At 41.3% G+C, this 17,648-nt stretch overlaps 1 protein-coding gene across 1 annotated transcript in view; it reads left to right on the top strand.

Annotated features, from left to right (window-relative positions):
• LOC141907142 (uncharacterized) overlaps positions 1-17,648 on the top strand; it is a 28,188-nt gene continuing 10,540 nt past the window's right edge. The window contains exons 1-7 of the mRNA XM_074796718.1: positions 1-2,428; positions 6,350-6,586; positions 13,339-13,487; positions 13,932-14,117; positions 14,356-14,485; positions 14,965-15,134; positions 16,835-16,931. Of these exons, the coding sequence (XP_074652819.1) occupies positions 1-2,428; positions 6,350-6,586; positions 13,339-13,487; positions 13,932-14,117; positions 14,356-14,485; positions 14,965-15,134; positions 16,835-16,931 (3,397 nt within the window). The remainder of the gene's footprint in view (positions 2,429-6,349; positions 6,587-13,338; positions 13,488-13,931; positions 14,118-14,355; positions 14,486-14,964; positions 15,135-16,834; positions 16,932-17,648) is intronic.

Raw genomic sequence — 17,648 nt, 5'->3', positions numbered from 1 at the left:
ATGTCTGTGAAACCGGTAAAATCAAACCGTAAACAGACTAACCCGGGACATATCACCGACAACCCACCACCCCTCGGTTCTACTGAACAGTCGGGATATGACGCCGAACAACCTAGCACCCCTTCTCCGCCTAAAATAGACTCACCGGCCGTTCAGATGTCGACGACTCCGGGTCAAGACTCCGGCTACGAGAGGACTCCTCCGAGCGCGGCGCGAGCGATCGCTAAACCTCCGAAAAAACGAAAAGGTAACGATTTCGAAAACGAACAACAACAAACGGAAGAAAATCGTTTCTGTATCGTGTTATCCGACTGGAAGGGTCATCGCGTCCTCGCTAAACGAGATACAGCGTATTACCCGGGATTCATTAAACAATGTCGATTCAATCGCGATTTAGAAGTCTCGTTCGACGACATAGAGAAACCGGCGAATTATAACGATCTGATCGACAGTCGTAGCGTGGACGTAATCAGCGATCACAGTCCGCTGGCGGCCATGTTACAGATCGGGTGTCGAGTGTGCGTTAGAATCAGTCAGGACGAGTCGGTATTTCACGAGGGTAAGATCATCGAGAAAAGGACGGCTCCGTCTCTTTATCACGTTATTCTATCAGATAAGAACAATTCGACGAATGCGGCCGATGTTTGGGTGAGTCGCGCTAACGTGCGTCTGCTTCAACCGCCGTGGTTCGAGGATTTAGACGACGCCGATTTAGAGTCCGTTCCGCCGATTCAACATACCCCTGCTGCGCCACCCGCTGTAACCTACACGACTCTACCGACGCCACCACCCCCTCCTCCTTCAGCTCCTCCTTCGATGATTCTATCCGATACTAGTTTACCGATTTACGCGTCGACGTACACGCCGATATCGGCTACAGCACCCCCTGTTATCGCCGCCGGTCACGTGATCAATCCGCCGATGATGCAGTCCGATATGTATCAGACGCACGTCGGTTACGCGATCGCTGCCGGCAACAACGACGAATCGGAGGACGACCAACAGGACGAGGTATCGTTCGAATCGAGCGAGGGTTTGAGTACCTCGCGATCGGGCTCGATCACGCCCGGGCGAGGTCGCTCCGTCGGAGACAACCGCGGAGCTAAACAACCCCCGAAAAAACGCGAATCGGCGCGTAGTAAGAGCGCTCAGTCGACGGAGAGTCGAGCGTCGACGCCTCGGTCGCCGGTTACCGCGCAGAAATATAAAAAAGGCGACGTCGTTTCAACGCCCAACGGAATACGCAAAAAATTCAACGGTAAACAGTGGCGCCGCCTGTGTTCGAAAGAAGGATGTACGAAAGAGTCTCAACGACGCGGATATTGTTCGAGACATTTGTCATTGAAGGGTAAGAGTTTACGAGCGGCGCTGTCGTTCCCCGGACGACGGAAAGATTTAAAAGACGGATCGATAGATTGGGACGATGCAGCGATCATGCAGGAGAACGAGTTACAGCATCAGCGCATGCAGAGAATGGATCGATTCGATATCGACGAAACAGAGGCGGCGAACATGTTAGTATCGCTAGGCAACTCCAGATCGGGAACTCCGGCGTATTCTCCGACTCCGATGCAGACTCCGATCTCTCCCCATCACGGATCGTCTCCGTTGAGCTATCGTAGCAGTTCCGCGTCCACTTTCACGCCGATCTCTCCGCATCCGCACATGCCGCACGCCGGTATGTTAACGTCTCCGTCTCGACGGTCGTGGAGCGCGAGTACTCCGAAATCGGGACGTTCCTCCACGGAACTCGTATCGCCGATGACTCCGCGTCATCAGAGCGCAGGAGCCACCCCGTCGTCGTCGTTCCAGGCTCAGATGAATTTCAGCATCCCGGCCGCCGATCAACCGATCATGAAAGGTAAAGCGTCTCAACTGGAACCGCTGCGTAATATCGCGCGTATCGAGCATACTCATACCCGCAGCGAGGGCGCCGACTCCGGCATCGAGATGACGCCGACCTCAACACCGCTTACAGCGACACCTGGCGGTTTATTCGCGCATCACGTAAAACACACGATCTACAACGAGGACAATCAGCCGTTCGCGATTATCAACATGCCGACCAAACAGGTCGACTTCTCTCAGCTGAGAACCGGTCAAAATACGGCAGCAGCGGCTAACAGCTTACTGCAACAAACATTACAACACAGCGCCGCCGGTCACCTCGTAACCGGGCAACACGTCGTTAATTTGGACGAGCTGATAAAAGCTACCCAACAACAAAAATCAGCCCAGCAACAATCGTCGTCCGGGCAACCGTCGACGTCGTCGGCGGCTACGGAGAGTAGCGCGGGAGTTTACGCCGGACAGCAGGTAGTTCTACAAGCGATTCAACTTCCTACTCAAGCGACCGCATTGTTACCTATCATGCCGACCGGTAACCTAGATAGATCGGACGATGGTAGTCAGTCAGCCGATAATAGAGGTAGGTTTAAAACAGTTTCTATATCACCGGGTTTGGATCCATATAGTCATGACTTAGACTTAGACGAACGTCGTTCTAAAGCCAATCTTACAACTTAAAGATGAGTCTAAAGTTCCGTAGCCAATTCAACATCTTAACACCAGTGAAAGTTTAATTCTATGACCGATCTAACAACTTATTAGGATTCAAGACCACTTTTGGTCTTAAGACAGGACTATGGAACTGGCCCCAGGTTACTTACAGTCTTGGCTATTTCATTTCTTGAAAATCAGGGAAGGGAATTTAAATTGTTGGTGTGACTTATTATTGCTGGTGACAAGTGAATCCAGATGCCACGTAGTGACAGCTTTAACACCAGATTCTAAGACCAGATTCTAGTACAGCTGACCTTACAATTTAAGACCTGTCTCTTAAGAGTTCAAACTCATGTGAAATATGATACTGTATTTACTGTCACTGTAACAGGTAATACCAGTTATACATTCACAGATAATTACAATATTCATTTAAATAAAACTGATTAATCTTTAAATTGAATTCATCAAATATAGGCAATGCATCTGTGTTTGTCACCGGTGACCTAGTTAACTAATACCCGTCAATCCTAATCGATATAGACTGTACTGAAATTGCGAAATCTTTTCTATTTCTTTTTATTTCATAAAGAAACATTAAGAGGTAAAATCAGCATGAATCGATGAATCATTGAATGAATGTTGTCATTCTGTTTTATTCTAGTTGTTGTAACGCGCTGTAATTGAATTTGTGCGAAGCTTGTTAATATTTAAACTGCAACTACAACATCATATTCGGCTTGAGATTATCGCTAACTATATTAGTCAGTGTTTTACATGTTTACTACTATTGTTGTTTCAGTTTTGAGTTCAGAGTTTAGAGTTCACTCTTGTATTGCAAATTAATTCATTTTCAACGAGTCAAATCTTTAGTCAAAAATCATTTTATTTTCAATGTTTTGTCTCTTAAATTCTGAACTCACGGAGTGGAACTGGGTCCTGTAGGTCATTGGTAGAGTTTTTTTTTCAATCTTGATGAATGTTTTTTAAAGACTAGCATATTTTCCATTGATAAAATTAAAGTTAGGGGGGGTGGACTCCCTGATGGTAGGATCAACATTGAAAAGATTTTTAGCATTAAAGACCACACGTAGTTTGTTTTTGTGTGCGTCAACTCGTGATCAAGTTTTACTCAGTTGCGTCGAGTTGAATTCTTTAAAAACATTAGAAATTGAACTAATTTTGACTCTGAACTCAATTTACGGATAATTTCAGGATCCAGTTCTACCAGTTACAGAGTTAACTGTGAGTTTATAACAGTTCAATTGAGAATTTGAGATGATACACAATATCAATGTGTCTGATGAAAATGAGAGAAATCTCGACAATAATTCAGCGAAAGATTTAAAGTTCTTGAATAGAATGTTTAAACGTTTGAGCAATGTTTTAGCTATAGACTATTAAAGCCACCATCGGGCGCACTTTACATTTTCGGCTGATTTATTGTGAGATTTCTGTCATTTCAATCGAGATATTTGAACTTTAGTCAAATCTAAAACTCGTATCTCTGAGACTGAGACGTAAAGAGCGAGTATAGTGATCTTGCGACAGCGTTGCTCGGCGCCGACAGCATCTCGTTCGTCGTCATTCGCGTCGCCGGTGCCGAGGAAATAATTTATGAATGATCGCGACTATGATGTCACGGGTAACCACGGCAACGGTAGTAATAGTGTTCGACGTAAATGAATAGCAGGCCCCGAATCTGTATAACGAGGCTCTGAACATGTATAACGTATTGATAGTTGTGTAATTTATGCACACGGCACCACACACACACATACACTGAGTGCTCAGTGCCGCAGCTCTACAGAGCGATTCTGAGAATTTGAAGCCTGCACAGGCGAGTGAGGGGAAAACAAACAGTGCAGTCAATATAACCTACATATTTCACAATCGAGTCTCGTGTATATTATGTCTATACCACCACCGGTAGTGGTTTTAATCCAGGGTTCTCATATAGGTTTCTATTGTCTAATGATCTCTAGTCATACGTGCGTGCGCTCGCATGATGGGGGTTGATTATAAATTTTGCGACGTAAGCAAAAATTTTAATCGCAATTTTCAGCAGTGGAAATAGTTTTAAAAAAAAAACCAGAATTTAACGTTTTAGAGAAGAAATGTCGGAAAGATAAAACTGTTTTACTCTTTTCATTATGAAAGTTATGAAAATCGCATAATTTTTTGAAACCGCGTTTTATTTATTTACTGTTTTGGGAATTTGTCTCAAATCCTATCACATCACATCAGTACTAACTATAAGGGTGCCTGCTTATAGTGTACATTAAAACAGGATTGTTCTAAAATCTCAGGATCCACTTCAAAAGAGTGAACTATTGAATAAATTAGATAATTTTCAATCAGTTAAGAGTCAAATCTGAACTGTGGAACTGGATCTCCAGAACTCACAACTGTGGAAGCAGGTCCTGAACTCAATTGTGGAACTGAGTCCTGAACCCACAACTGTGGAACTAGGTCCTGGTCCCGCAACTGTGTAACTGGGTCCTGGATCCACAGTTTTCAACTCATAACTGTGGAGCATGCTGAATCATATATCACACACTAAATCAGTCATAAACTTGACAAACTTTTACGCAGAGAATAATTCACCGTGAAGCCATTACAAATCACGTTACCATAGCGACAGTTAAATTTACTTCATCATCGACGTCGAAGTCCGTGGTTGCTATAGCGACGAAAAGATCTTCGATATAATGACCTTGTCTCCGCCGCTTGGTCGGTCGGTTGCGCTGTGTAGAAAAACTTGGTCATCCTCGTCATTGTAGATGATGAGAATGATGATGAAAGCCACTCGATGATAAAAACTATCGTTATCAAGATTTCGAGATTAGATTTTTGAGATATCGAGAAATTGCTGTTAGGAATGATATATCAGTGTGATATAGTAATCATTAGCTCTCAGTGATGATAATTACAAAGTGACTGCGTTCAGTTAATTAAATCATCGTTACATTAATAATTAATGTGTAATATTGTGGTTTAAACTGTGACGTATAGCTGTATGTTCAATGTATGCTACGTGTTAAACATGGAGTCATTTACCGGAGTCCCAGTCAGTCAGTCAGTCAGTCAGTCAGTCAGTCAGTCAGTCAGTCAGTCAGTCAGTCGACTCTCGCCTCCCTCTCCTATCTCCCCTCTCACTCTCTGCGTAGTCATAATAATAACTGCCACAAATGTTAGATAAGTGAAAATTAATTCCCCCACGAGCCCTTAATAGTCGTTAACAAATACAATCAATACTGTGACGCCTGTGAGGCCCGAACCGATCGGTGTTCTCTGAACTGAAGTTAAACGTCATTTAAAGTCAGGTCTGATGAATGATATTAACTGCTTTTGTTCACGTTAGATGTTTATCTGTTGTTTTTGTATCCTTTTTTAAACAAAAAAATATCGACTTTACAACATTGAATTTTGAATAAATGCTGTTGAGGAAACTTTTAACCCTTACAGAGATTTTGAAATAATATTTTCTGGTTTAGGAATATTTTGGAATTTGATCGATTATTTTCTTTGCTTCGGGAAATATTTGGGAAATTTTTGAGATATTTTCTTGAAAATTTTTTGATATTTTCTTTGAAATTTTCTTGGATATTTTAAAGATATTTTCTTGGAAATTTTCGAGATATTTTCCTGGAAATTTTTTTAGATATTTTCTTGGACATTTTTGAAAAATTTTCTTGAGAAATGTTTTTTTAATCACTTTTATGAACCAGTCACTATTAAACTATTGACATGCTTGTTTTACAATGATATATGTTCATTTCCATTTGGGAAAATTGAAAAATTATGAAATACATTAAAAAATGTGATTATATTGTATATATTGTAGTTGTAACCAGCGTAGACGCTCGGCCGATTCCTGTTTTCCCGTGGCATTGTCTCGTTCCGTATCTAACCAATTCTCAACACGTTACCCAGCAACAGAATCAAATATCACAACACGACCAGTCACCTGCCGATTCATCGGGAAGTCAACAAACTCAACAACAACAATCAAACTCTCAACAACCGTTACCATCGACTTCGTCTCAAATAGAGCCGGCTGAATCATCACCGCAAGCTGACGGTAAGTCTCTTACCCCTCTCTTATCCCTCTCTTACCTCCCTCATGGTCACCACTGACCTACTGTAAAACAAGCGACCTCTTGATAACAAACAGTCCCTGCTATATCTTATAATTTGATCTCGGGGAATTTGACTGTTTTGGTGTCTTGTTGTTCTCTTGCTGGTGACAAGTGACAAAAGGAACCTCTTGATAAGAAACAGCCCTCACTGAGGATATCTTATAATTTGATCCTATTTTTGAATGAAATCTGTTGTGAGTATTTTTTCAAGTCGAGACTGAGTACTGTAGTAAGCTGCTGCAGGGCAGGCATCACGTGATGATAGATTCCTGGTACTGTGTCACTTAGGTATTCCTGGAACAGTTACGCAGTTTTCTGTGAATTAACATGTTAGCTGCTGCTGCTGCTGCTGGTGCTGTTACTGCTGAGGAATCCTTGTATCACCGTGATGTAATTTTCTGTACGGTTGAATCGAATGACTGCATTTTGTGAGAAAATCATATCTGATTTCATAATCGAAATCATAATCGAAATCAGTGCCAGCTGCGACACGTTTCTGAACTCTGTCGTAGTTTATGGTTTCCAGATATTTCAACGATCGCCACCAGGGTCTCGGACCTAGCGAGGGGAAAGAGGGACATTAGCCCCTGGAAGTTATGGAAAATTGTTCTTTTTGCAAATATTATTGTTAAATTCAAAAGAACTGCTCTTTTTCAGGTTTCTCAGCCCCCCTCCCAAATTCAGGCAACTGTGGCAATTTTTGTAGAAGTTCTACTTCTGTCGATCAATTGTAGGATCTCTGATTACGATCACTTTACGGTTCGCACCATTGTCTCAAGTTGTTGTTCACTGTGTTTGTATTTACTCTTGAAGAATACTCACTGAGCTACTGCTGCTGCTGCTGCTTGTGTTTTATACCATCATCACATCCATAACAATATTTTCCATTCATCATTGGCAATCTCCCAAGATCGATATTATCCGGGTTAAACCTGGTTGTTTCAAGTCACTCTGATCTATGCACTTAGCCATTCAGTGAAATTTATAGATCGTCAAATTGTTGCTGAATGATTTGTGGAAAATTCATTGATTTCGTCAAAACATTTGACTGCAAGGCTTGACTGAATTCCAAGGCTTCATCCTATGACTGATCATGTCAGGTGTGATACAGATCAGGGAAGATAATGCTATTCATTTTGCCCTGGAAGTCAGGGAATTTGAATTTTTGTTTTGGTGTGTCTTGTTGTTTTTGCTAGTGACGAGTGACACAAGGAACCTCTTAATAAGAAACGGCCCTCACTGAGGATAACTTAGAATTTAATCAGGGAATTTGAATTTTTGTTGTTCTTGCATTGACACAGCCCTCACTGAGGATAACTTAGAATTTAATCAGGGAATTTGAATTTTTGTTGTTCTTGCATTGACACAGCCCTCACTGAGGATAACTTAGAATTTAATCAGGGAATTTGAATTTTTGTTGTTCTTGCATTGACACAGCCCTCACTGAGGATAACTTAGAATTTAATCAGGGAATTTGAATTTTTGTTGTTCTTGCTGGTGACGAGTGACACAAGGAACCTCTTGATAAGAAACAAACCTCACTGAGGATAGCTTGAAATTTAATCAGGGAATTTGAATTTTTGATGTCTTGTTGTTCTTGCTATTGACAAGTGTCACAAGGAACCTCTTGATAACAAACAGTCCTCACTAAGGAGGATTGAAATTTAATCAGGGCTTTTATGGCCAAGGAAAATAGAGAAATACAGGGAAATTTTGTTCAAGGATCAGGGAAACATCAGGGAATCTAGTATTCAGTAAGGTTTCAGCTTTTCAGTGAATATAGGACCTTAGTGCCATTTAAAAAAAGAGTTCAACTTCAATTTGAATTATTGTCCGTATTGAAAACGGCATCTAAACCAAAATACTGCGCTGAATTTGAACCAGAAATGAGGCGTCACTGTCTATCTGTTAATGACGTAACTCTTAGTGACGTCATCGTCTTATCTCAACTAAAAACAAAACCTCGTTTCGTTTCTCGGTGACATCAGAGACAAACGAACGAACGAACAACAAAAAAAAATCATTATTTCATTCATGAAATTCGACGAATTTCGCGAAGACGAAAAAAAGGCCTCGAGACGAAACTCGATCTCGACGGGCGAACGATAACATGATAATCTACTCAGCAGATGAGAGACGTACACGCTTTTCAGTGATGTCATCATCGACGTTTTTAACGGTAACCGACGGTTATGATGTCATAAATATGTCATCGTTGATGTCATAGATTCCTCAAACGACATCTTATAGACATCTCATAAATTAACCTTTATTCCTCTCCCCCGTCTAATCTCTGATACGTAACTTGAATCCGATATTCATCCGATGCTAGTAGCGCGGAGTAAAATAAAACACCGCCTAAAGAAATGAAGAAGTCGCCGATGAAGTCATGATGTTTTGGCTGTAGATTAACTACAAGTCATCATAATCATTTCAACAGCCAAAACTTTGTGGTTTCAATTTCAATAGATAGAAAGTTTCATTGTGCGACTTTTTCGCACTCAACTCGTGCTGCGTTTTGCGACAAGGAAATTAAATGTATCATCGATTTGACACAATATAGCTATGAATCCTTTATTCTTGTTTTCTCTTCATCACAGATCGGAGAACGTGAAAAAGTCATATTGCCTCATTTAAAACATAAAGTGCAATCAATAGTAATTAAAAAGCGAACATCAACTCGTGTCCACTTTGTACATGATATTCGTATCTGTTCCATGTATTGCGCTTATGTGGTAAATATTTTCTGCCCACTCAAATATTGCAGTAATATAAACGCTGTTCGTCGGTCGCCCACACTCAGTGTTGAAATTGTCTCTGATATTTTTAGATGTCTTCCCAGCTACGATCATAAATCATGTCTCTATATGACTGACTACAGTTGAATAAGTCATGGACCGGTTGTATAGACCGGGTATTAGAGTTATCCCTAGGGGTAGTTACCCCTACGGGTAAATCCTTAATGTAGTCCCGGTTTATAGACCGGGTATTAGAGTTATCCCTAGGGGTAGTTACCCCTACGGGTAAATCCTTAATGTAGTCCCGGTTTATAGACCGGGTATTAGAGTTATCCCTAGGGGTAGTTACCCCTACGGGTAAATCCTTAATGTAGTCCCGGTTTATAGACCGGGTATTAGAGTTATCCCTAGGGGTAGTTACCCCTACGGGTAAATCCTTAATGTAGTCCCGGTTTATAGACCGGGTATTAGAGTTACCCTTAGGGGTAAATCCTTAACGTAGTCCCGGTTTATTGACCGGGTATTAGAGTTACCCCTACGGGTAAATCCTTAACGTAGTCCCGGTTTATAGACTGGGTATTAGAGTTACCCCTATGGGTAAATCCTTAATGTAGTCCCAGTTTATAGACCGGGTATTAGAGTTATCCCTAGGGGTAAATCCTTAACGTAGTCCCGGTTAACAGACCGGGTATTAGAGTTACCCCTATGAATCCTCAGCGTCCCAGTTTATAGACTGGGTATTAGAGTTACCCCTACGGGTAAATCCTTAATGTAGTCCCAGTTTATAGACCGGGTATTAGAGTTATCCCTAGGGGTAAATCCTTAACGTAGTCCCGGTTAACAGACCGGGTATTAGAGTTACCCCTATGAATCCTCAGCGTCCCAGTTTATAGACTGGGTATCAAATTTACCTCTAAGGCTAAATCCTCTACTGGTTTAAAAGACTGGCTTTCAAAGTTACACTTGGGGGTTAATCATCACACAGCGAGGGTTATAACCACCATAGTAACAATTAGAAACCATAGTAATAACTGACAACAAATTTCAAAATGTTCAGATGGATATTTTGCCTGCCTCATCTATGAAACTCGGTGCTGGAAATGTATAGTCGGAGAGGAGTGCTGATAGTAGTGTAGTCGTCGGAGAGGAGTGCTAGTCGTCGGAGAGGAGAGCTGATAGTAGTGTAGTCATTTTACGTTGTATTGTTGTTACTGATGTCATCACCTAGGTGATACAGTGACATCATTTCTTTATAATGCGTCACTGGTATTCTATTTCTGATGGGTTTTTGTTATTGTTTGCCGGTAAATGTAGTTATTTTAGATGATTAAGTGAAACTGCTTGCGCGCCAGGCAACTCTTTAGTGCAGGTGTATATCAACAACATCTACTATTTACTGTAGGTTAGAGATCAATACTGCAGGTTCAATGTTGGTTCTTTCACTGTTTCTCATGGTTTATTCACTGGTGTTTTTGATTTCTGGACGTTAAGTTCTGGAGTTCATTGATTTCAGTTCAGTACAGACCAACTATAAAAACTATAATTGTCAAAAGCGAGAGAGAGGGAGAGGGAGAGGGAGAGGGAGGCAGGGAGAGGGAGAGGGAGGCAGGGAGAGGGAGAGGGAGGCAGGGAGAGGGAGGCAGGGAGAGGGAGAGGGAGAGGGGGAGGGAGAGAGGGAGGGGTGAGAGGGAGAGCGAGAGGGAGTACAGATTTTGAATAGAATATTCTTGTTCAGAACTAAACATCAAAACAAATGAAAGTTTTGATATAAGTCGGGTGTGGTTAGAGTGCTATAGAACGGTTGACTTTGTATCGTCAAAGAAATATAAAAACATATTTACAGAACTTTAAAACCCTGAGAAATATTGATTGATCATTGGTAGCAACAGCAGCAGCAGCAGCATTAATAGACGTGTTTCTGAGGGACTGGTCCTCCGCATCACTTCATCTGTTACTGTTTATCTATGCGTAACCTGCTGATAAACATTAGTAAACGCAGTACATTTATCACGAATCTAATACATTGATTCAATACTCGATATATTATTGTATATAAATGTATAACGTGTATATTGTGAAATGGACGAGGATGATTTGGGTGGAGCTGAAGCAATTACAGTGAAATCCCTAGAAACTACAGCTAGTTTTCTGTAGATGTATTATTCATTGAGGTGAGATTTCTAGCGTCCTTGAGTCAGGGTCGACGTATTGGGAATATAGAAGTGAGCGACTACAGAAATCAGTAGTTGGTCTACATAGGTCCATATGGGGACTATAGACATCCGTAGTGGAAATATAGGAATCCTTAGTCCGACTATAGATTAGTGTCCAATATGGATCCATCATTCATTCTGGTCCCAATCATAAGCATTGAATGTTCAAAAATAAAAAGCAGCGTTCATTCAATTTCTTGAAGAAAATTCCTGGAAATCGGTTTATTGTAAATCGGTTAGTGACGATTTTTTCTCCGTTTCTGGGAAACGCATCGTAAAAGTGCGTTGCTACGGAGACAGATGTTTTAATTGTTGTCCCGTAGAACGACAGGTTTGCGGTCGGTGTGATTCGAGCGTTTTTTATGATGAGCCCGAATTTCTTTTTTTAAACCTGATCTCATCGCGATCAATAAATAGACAATTTCTTGGAAAATCTATAGGACAATTCATTCGCATTGATTCCTAGAAATTCATATTCATCATTTGTTAGTGATTTTTATATCTTAGGAGAGGGGAGGAGAAGGGAGGGAAATGAGGGAGGGTAGAGGGTGCTCCACTATCTACTACATGAGATGTTAAATCCTTTAATCCACTCATCCAGATTCGAGTCTAATCTCTTAATCCTCTGTTACTCCTAACCTGCCAGTGGTTGATACATTTATCTTCGTCAATTTGTCATCTGGCTCATGTCTCCCTCTCCCTCTCCCTCTCCCTCCCTCCCTCCCTCCCTCCCTCCCTCCCTCCCTCCCTCCCTCCCTCCCTCCCTCTCTCTCTCTCTCTCTCTCTCTCTCTCTCTCTCTCTCTCTCTCTCTCTCTCTCTCTCTCTCTCTCTCTCTCTCTCTCTCTCTCTCTCTCTCTCTCTCCACCTCCCTGTCTCCTCCTCTGTCTCCTCATCTGTCTCCTCCTCTTAATCTGTGTTTTGTCCTCGCCCTCTATTGGAGTATGAACCTCTGCCGAAAACCCTAAAAATAAAGATATTTTTTCAGAGGACATATCACTTCAGACATGCATGGTCCGGGCTGCGAGAGGTGCACAGCCCAGGCTGAAAGGCTTGTAGGGTCCAGGCTGAGAGGGGTACAGGGTCCGACTGAGAGGGGTGCAGGGCCCAGGCTGAAAGGGTTGTAGGGTCCAAGCTGAGAGGGGTGTAGGGTCCAAGCTGAGAGGGGTGCAGGGCCCAGGCTGAGAGGGGTACAGGGTCCGACTGAGAGGGGTGCAGGGCCCAGGCTGAAAGGGTTGTAGGGTCCAAGCTGAGAGGGGTGCAGGGTCCAGGCTGAGAGGGGTACAGGGTCCAAGCTGAGAGGGGTGTAGGGTCCAGGCTGAGAGGGGTACAGGGTCTGACTGAGAGGGGTGCAGGGCCCAGGCTGAAAGGGTTGTAGGGTCCAAGCTGAGAGGGGTGCAGGGTCCAGGCTGAGAGGGGTACAGGGTCCAGGCTAAGAGGGGTACAGGGTCCAGGCTGAGAGGGGTACAGGGTCCAGGCTGAGAGGGGTGTAGGGTCCAGGCTGAGAGGGGTGTAGGGTCCAGGCTAAGAGGGGTACAGGGTCCAGGCTGAGAGGGGTACAGGGTCCAGGCTGAGAGGGGTGTAGGGTCCAGGCTGAGAGGGGTGTAGGGTCCAGGCTGAGAGGGGTACAGGGTCCAAGCTGAGAGGGGTGCAGGGTCCAGGCTGAGAGGGGTGCACAGTCCAGGTTGAGGGGGTTGTAATAACAGTTGTAATAATGATGAATATATATATATATGTATTTCTAGTATCAGCGAGTTCAAGTAATCTGAAAGTTGATGACGATGACGATGACGTATTTGTTGATGAACCGATGGAAGATTGCACCATTCCGGCCAAAAGACGAACTCAGTCGCTTAGCGCTCTCTCTAAAGACGAACCTAAGAGTCCGAGAAAGGTAACTATTACATCAACACGAGCAGCAGTAGTAGCAGCAGCGTGTCTAGACATTGATCATTACAGATCAATTAATCATTCACACACCTCATTACTGATATATATATATATATATATATATATACAGTCCAGACAACCTTAGTCCATTGTCCTCGGCCCACATCGGGCACAGCTACTGCACCTAGTTCTCAACTAACAGCGTAACCAGGTCTAGAGCTAATCCCTAACATTCAGTATTGTAAAAATGAGATTATCATCACCTGTTGTTGAATATCGAGATGATATAAAGATAATAATGAAATTAAAACTATAGTATGATGATATTGAGATGATCTATGTGAGATATATGATATTGATATGTTACATGATATTGAGATGACCCGCAGTATGATATGATATTGAGATGATATATGATAATGATATGATATAATGATATTATTTATAGTTGAAAGATCGCGATCATATTCGACGACCGATGAATGCGTTTATGATATTCAGTAAACGCCACCGAGCGTTGGTTCATCAGAGACACCCGAATCAGGACAACAGAACCGTCAGTAAAATACTCGGTGAATGGTGGTACGCGTTAAAACCACAGGAGAAACAGAAATATCACGACCTCGCATTTCAGGTATTAGAAAACTCATATTATCTACCTGTAGATTGATGAAGTAGAATTCAAGTGACTGAATTCAAAAACCCACCATCTAAAAATAAAACTAAAAGAGTAGTGACGTTTAGACTTAATTCTATGAGACATTTTCAAAACAGCTCTCTCAGTTTATATATTATGTTTTATATCTTTTGATGTTTAGCTAGTTTGAAAGATAAGAAATTATATAATCACATCTAATTTTGTAATATTTAAGGTGAAAGAGGCTCATTTTAAAGCTCATCCCGACTGGAAATGGTGTTCGAAAGATCGTAAGAAATCAAGTACGAGTTCCTCGATCGGTCGTAAACGATTGAGTTCTTCAGATGAGCCGACAACTCCCGGAGGTGAGTACCACCACTAATACTCAATGAGTATCACTCATATAAACCCCTTTAAAACTCCTGGAGGTGAGTACCACCACTAATACTCAATGAGTATCACTCATTTATATCTTTAACAACTAAAGAATCAGTCACTTCAGATGAAACTCATTCTAAACTCTGAACTCAGTACAATCAGAGAACGGTTAAGGTGTAAAGCTCTTTGTCGACTGGTTCTTGTGAAGCCTAACCCCCCGGGGACTAGTCACGCAGTCATGGCTTCCTGATATAAAACCCCTTTGAATCTTCACTGAAAGTTTCAGTGAATCACTCTTGTGAAATCTAACCCCGGTTGGACAGTCATGTCTTAAGAACGGCTCCATAACCAATCTAATATTTCGAGATGAGTCTTATGAGACCATGAAGTCTGTTAAACTGGGTCCAGATCCTCGGTAACTGTTACAATAATATATTGTGTAATATATTATGTAATGTATTTTCAGGGCCGCGTTCGGGCAGCGGGCGTCAAATGGATTCAATGCAGTTACCCTCACATGCCAGTGCTTTTTTACCACCGGGTAGCCGGTCGATGAGTACGTCCGCCGTTCCGGGACTAGAATCATCGCCGCACGAGATTTATCAACAATTTCATTCACCGAAATATCATCAACAGGTATGTGTTTTGTAGATTCCGGTACATGTACATGTCGTGTTGTAGATACAGGTACATATACATGTCATCTTGTAGATACATGTACATGTCGTGTTGTAGATACAGGTACATGTACATGTCATCTTGTAGATACATGTACATGTCATGTTGTAGATACAGGTACATGCACTCAGCATTCAAATCAGGACTAAAATCATATCTGTTCTCGTTGTAATCATTTCTGCGGAGCGCCTGTGGATGAAATTGGCGCTATATAAATTTTGACATTCATTCAGTCATGTCTATATTCTAGAAGCATGTCGGCTCGGAGGGGGAGGGGGTTTACTGGGATAGGGGAATCCCGGAATTCATAATGACATGAACTCTTCTCATTGTGGAGAATCAATAACAAGTTGACTACTTCAGTGGATGGAAGGGGAAGAGGAAGTAACTGTAGGAATTTATATCCTGAATCGAGTTACACAGTCATTGCTGAGATTTGAAAGACCTCTTTTGGAATTAATAAGTCAACACTACAACAAGGCTCTGGATCGAGTTCCATGGCTCCGATTGGAAATTTGACTTTATGTATAAGATATTTGAAATTTCAGCTCAATGCAGTTCAATTGAATTGTAGAACTGGATCTTGAAGATTGTGTTATTTATTTTAAAGAAAATGAAATGTATTTGTGAAAGTGAGAAGTTATTCCCTGATAGCTTGACTATAGTGAACTGATTATTTTAGTTTCTTTGATGATGAGGTTTAGAAGTCCTGACACTGTCAGAAAACAAACTTTTCTATATATCAACTGTGGGTTTTTATTTGTTACTCTCTGATGATGATTCTACTGAACGTGAGGGCACACACAGTGATGGCCTTGTACTGATCATTAGTTATCAATAGTGACTGCATTAAACCCTAGCTCAGTCGATCCGTTGGTTGGTTCGTACTCGCTGAGGAGCTCAAATACATTCTTTGTTCTCTATCTATTTGCATAAAATCGATCTGCACTGAACAATTAATGTAGGGCAATTTCACCAGATGGCAGCACGTGATTGCATATCTTTTTGCTGTAGTCAAAAATCAATAAGTGTTTTTGACGTCAGCTCTTGTGTTTACCATACATCGATCTTGATTCTTTTGTTATTTAATTGGTTGATATTCAAGCTGTACGGTTTTAAACTAGTTCTACAGTTCTGAACTATTTGACTATTGTGAAATTATTGATAGTCTATGGAAATAACTGGTTTAAGTTTCGAGGGTCGGGGCCGGCGGTGAATGCCTTCAACGCACTATACCTAATAACATCCTATTACTGGCTCGTTGATTTCTATGTCTGTGTTAAGATTAGTGATCCATTAAATATGCTTCGCCTTGCCATTGGTCAGAAATCTGAATTATAATACATGAATTGAAAAAAGTCAATGAAACCCATTAAAACCAGCATGTAGACCAAAAGTAACCATGGTGTCAAAAATAGCCATTTTCTTCCTATGCAAAAAATTAAATTAGATATTTTGATAAATTGAGATGATATAATAAATTGAGATATGTTTTGATGATTAATATATTTTGATGAATCGAGATAATATAACGGGGGGTATTGAAATGATATTTTCATAGATAAGTTTTTTGATATTTTGATGGATTGAGTTGATATTTTGGGGGTATTGAGATGCTATTTTGAGGTATTTAGATGGCAATGTTATTCTATTTGTAGGAATCCAGCAGTAATAAACAGATTCTAGAAAGTGAACGAGGAGTAGAAAGTGACGATGAAGGAAAAATGGTCATTTGTGAAAATCAAGATGATAAAGGTAAAAATAGAATCAAAATGTAAACAATTTTGCGTTTGTGTCCGGACAGGGGCGGATTGAGGGTCATGTTGAGACCATGTCGACCAATAAAAAGGGCATATATTCTTAATTTAGGGCGGAAAGGCGTTTCAGCAAAATTTTTTGAAATATTACTATCATTTTATAACGCTTTCTGAGCATCTCTGAGAGGCATTTAGTCAAGAAACATAGGTTATATATTTAGGAAAAATATCTTTTGTGTTGTATCTCAGGTGGTTACAACGGAAAATTTTGATACAGAGAAAAAATAAAAAGGCACTTAAAAATTCTTGTCGGTCGACACGGTCTAAATATTGCCCCTGCTGGAGGAGGTTTCCCAGTCAGTATGAAATGAAACTGTCGATATTGACGTTATTCCTAAATAATTGAAAATGAGAAACGTGCTGAAATTAATCATTCATATAGTTTTCTATTGAATCGACTGCCCCTCCCTACTTTATTGATTCAACCGTTATAGAATACATAGGTGTGTGACTTGGTTCTGCTTGAAATAAACAACGCGGTTCATCTAAGGTTCACCGAAGGTTCAATCCAGCACACTCACAGCTATATTTAAGTGTTTACAACTTGAAGAATTGCAGGCTGTATTTAAATTGCTTTCAGATATTAAAACTGTTCAGGTTCCATTAGTTTGGATTCCTGTGCATGTCAGTGACATCACAGCCAATCAGACACTTA

The sequence above is a fragment of the Tubulanus polymorphus genome, chromosome 6, assembly GCF_964204645.1.
Source record: "Tubulanus polymorphus chromosome 6, tnTubPoly1.2, whole genome shotgun sequence".
Taxonomy (NCBI): domain Eukaryota; kingdom Metazoa; phylum Nemertea; class Palaeonemertea; order Tubulaniformes; family Tubulanidae; genus Tubulanus; species Tubulanus polymorphus.
Note: the sequence above shows the minus strand (reverse complement) of the source record. Positions and strands in the feature narration are given on the sequence as shown.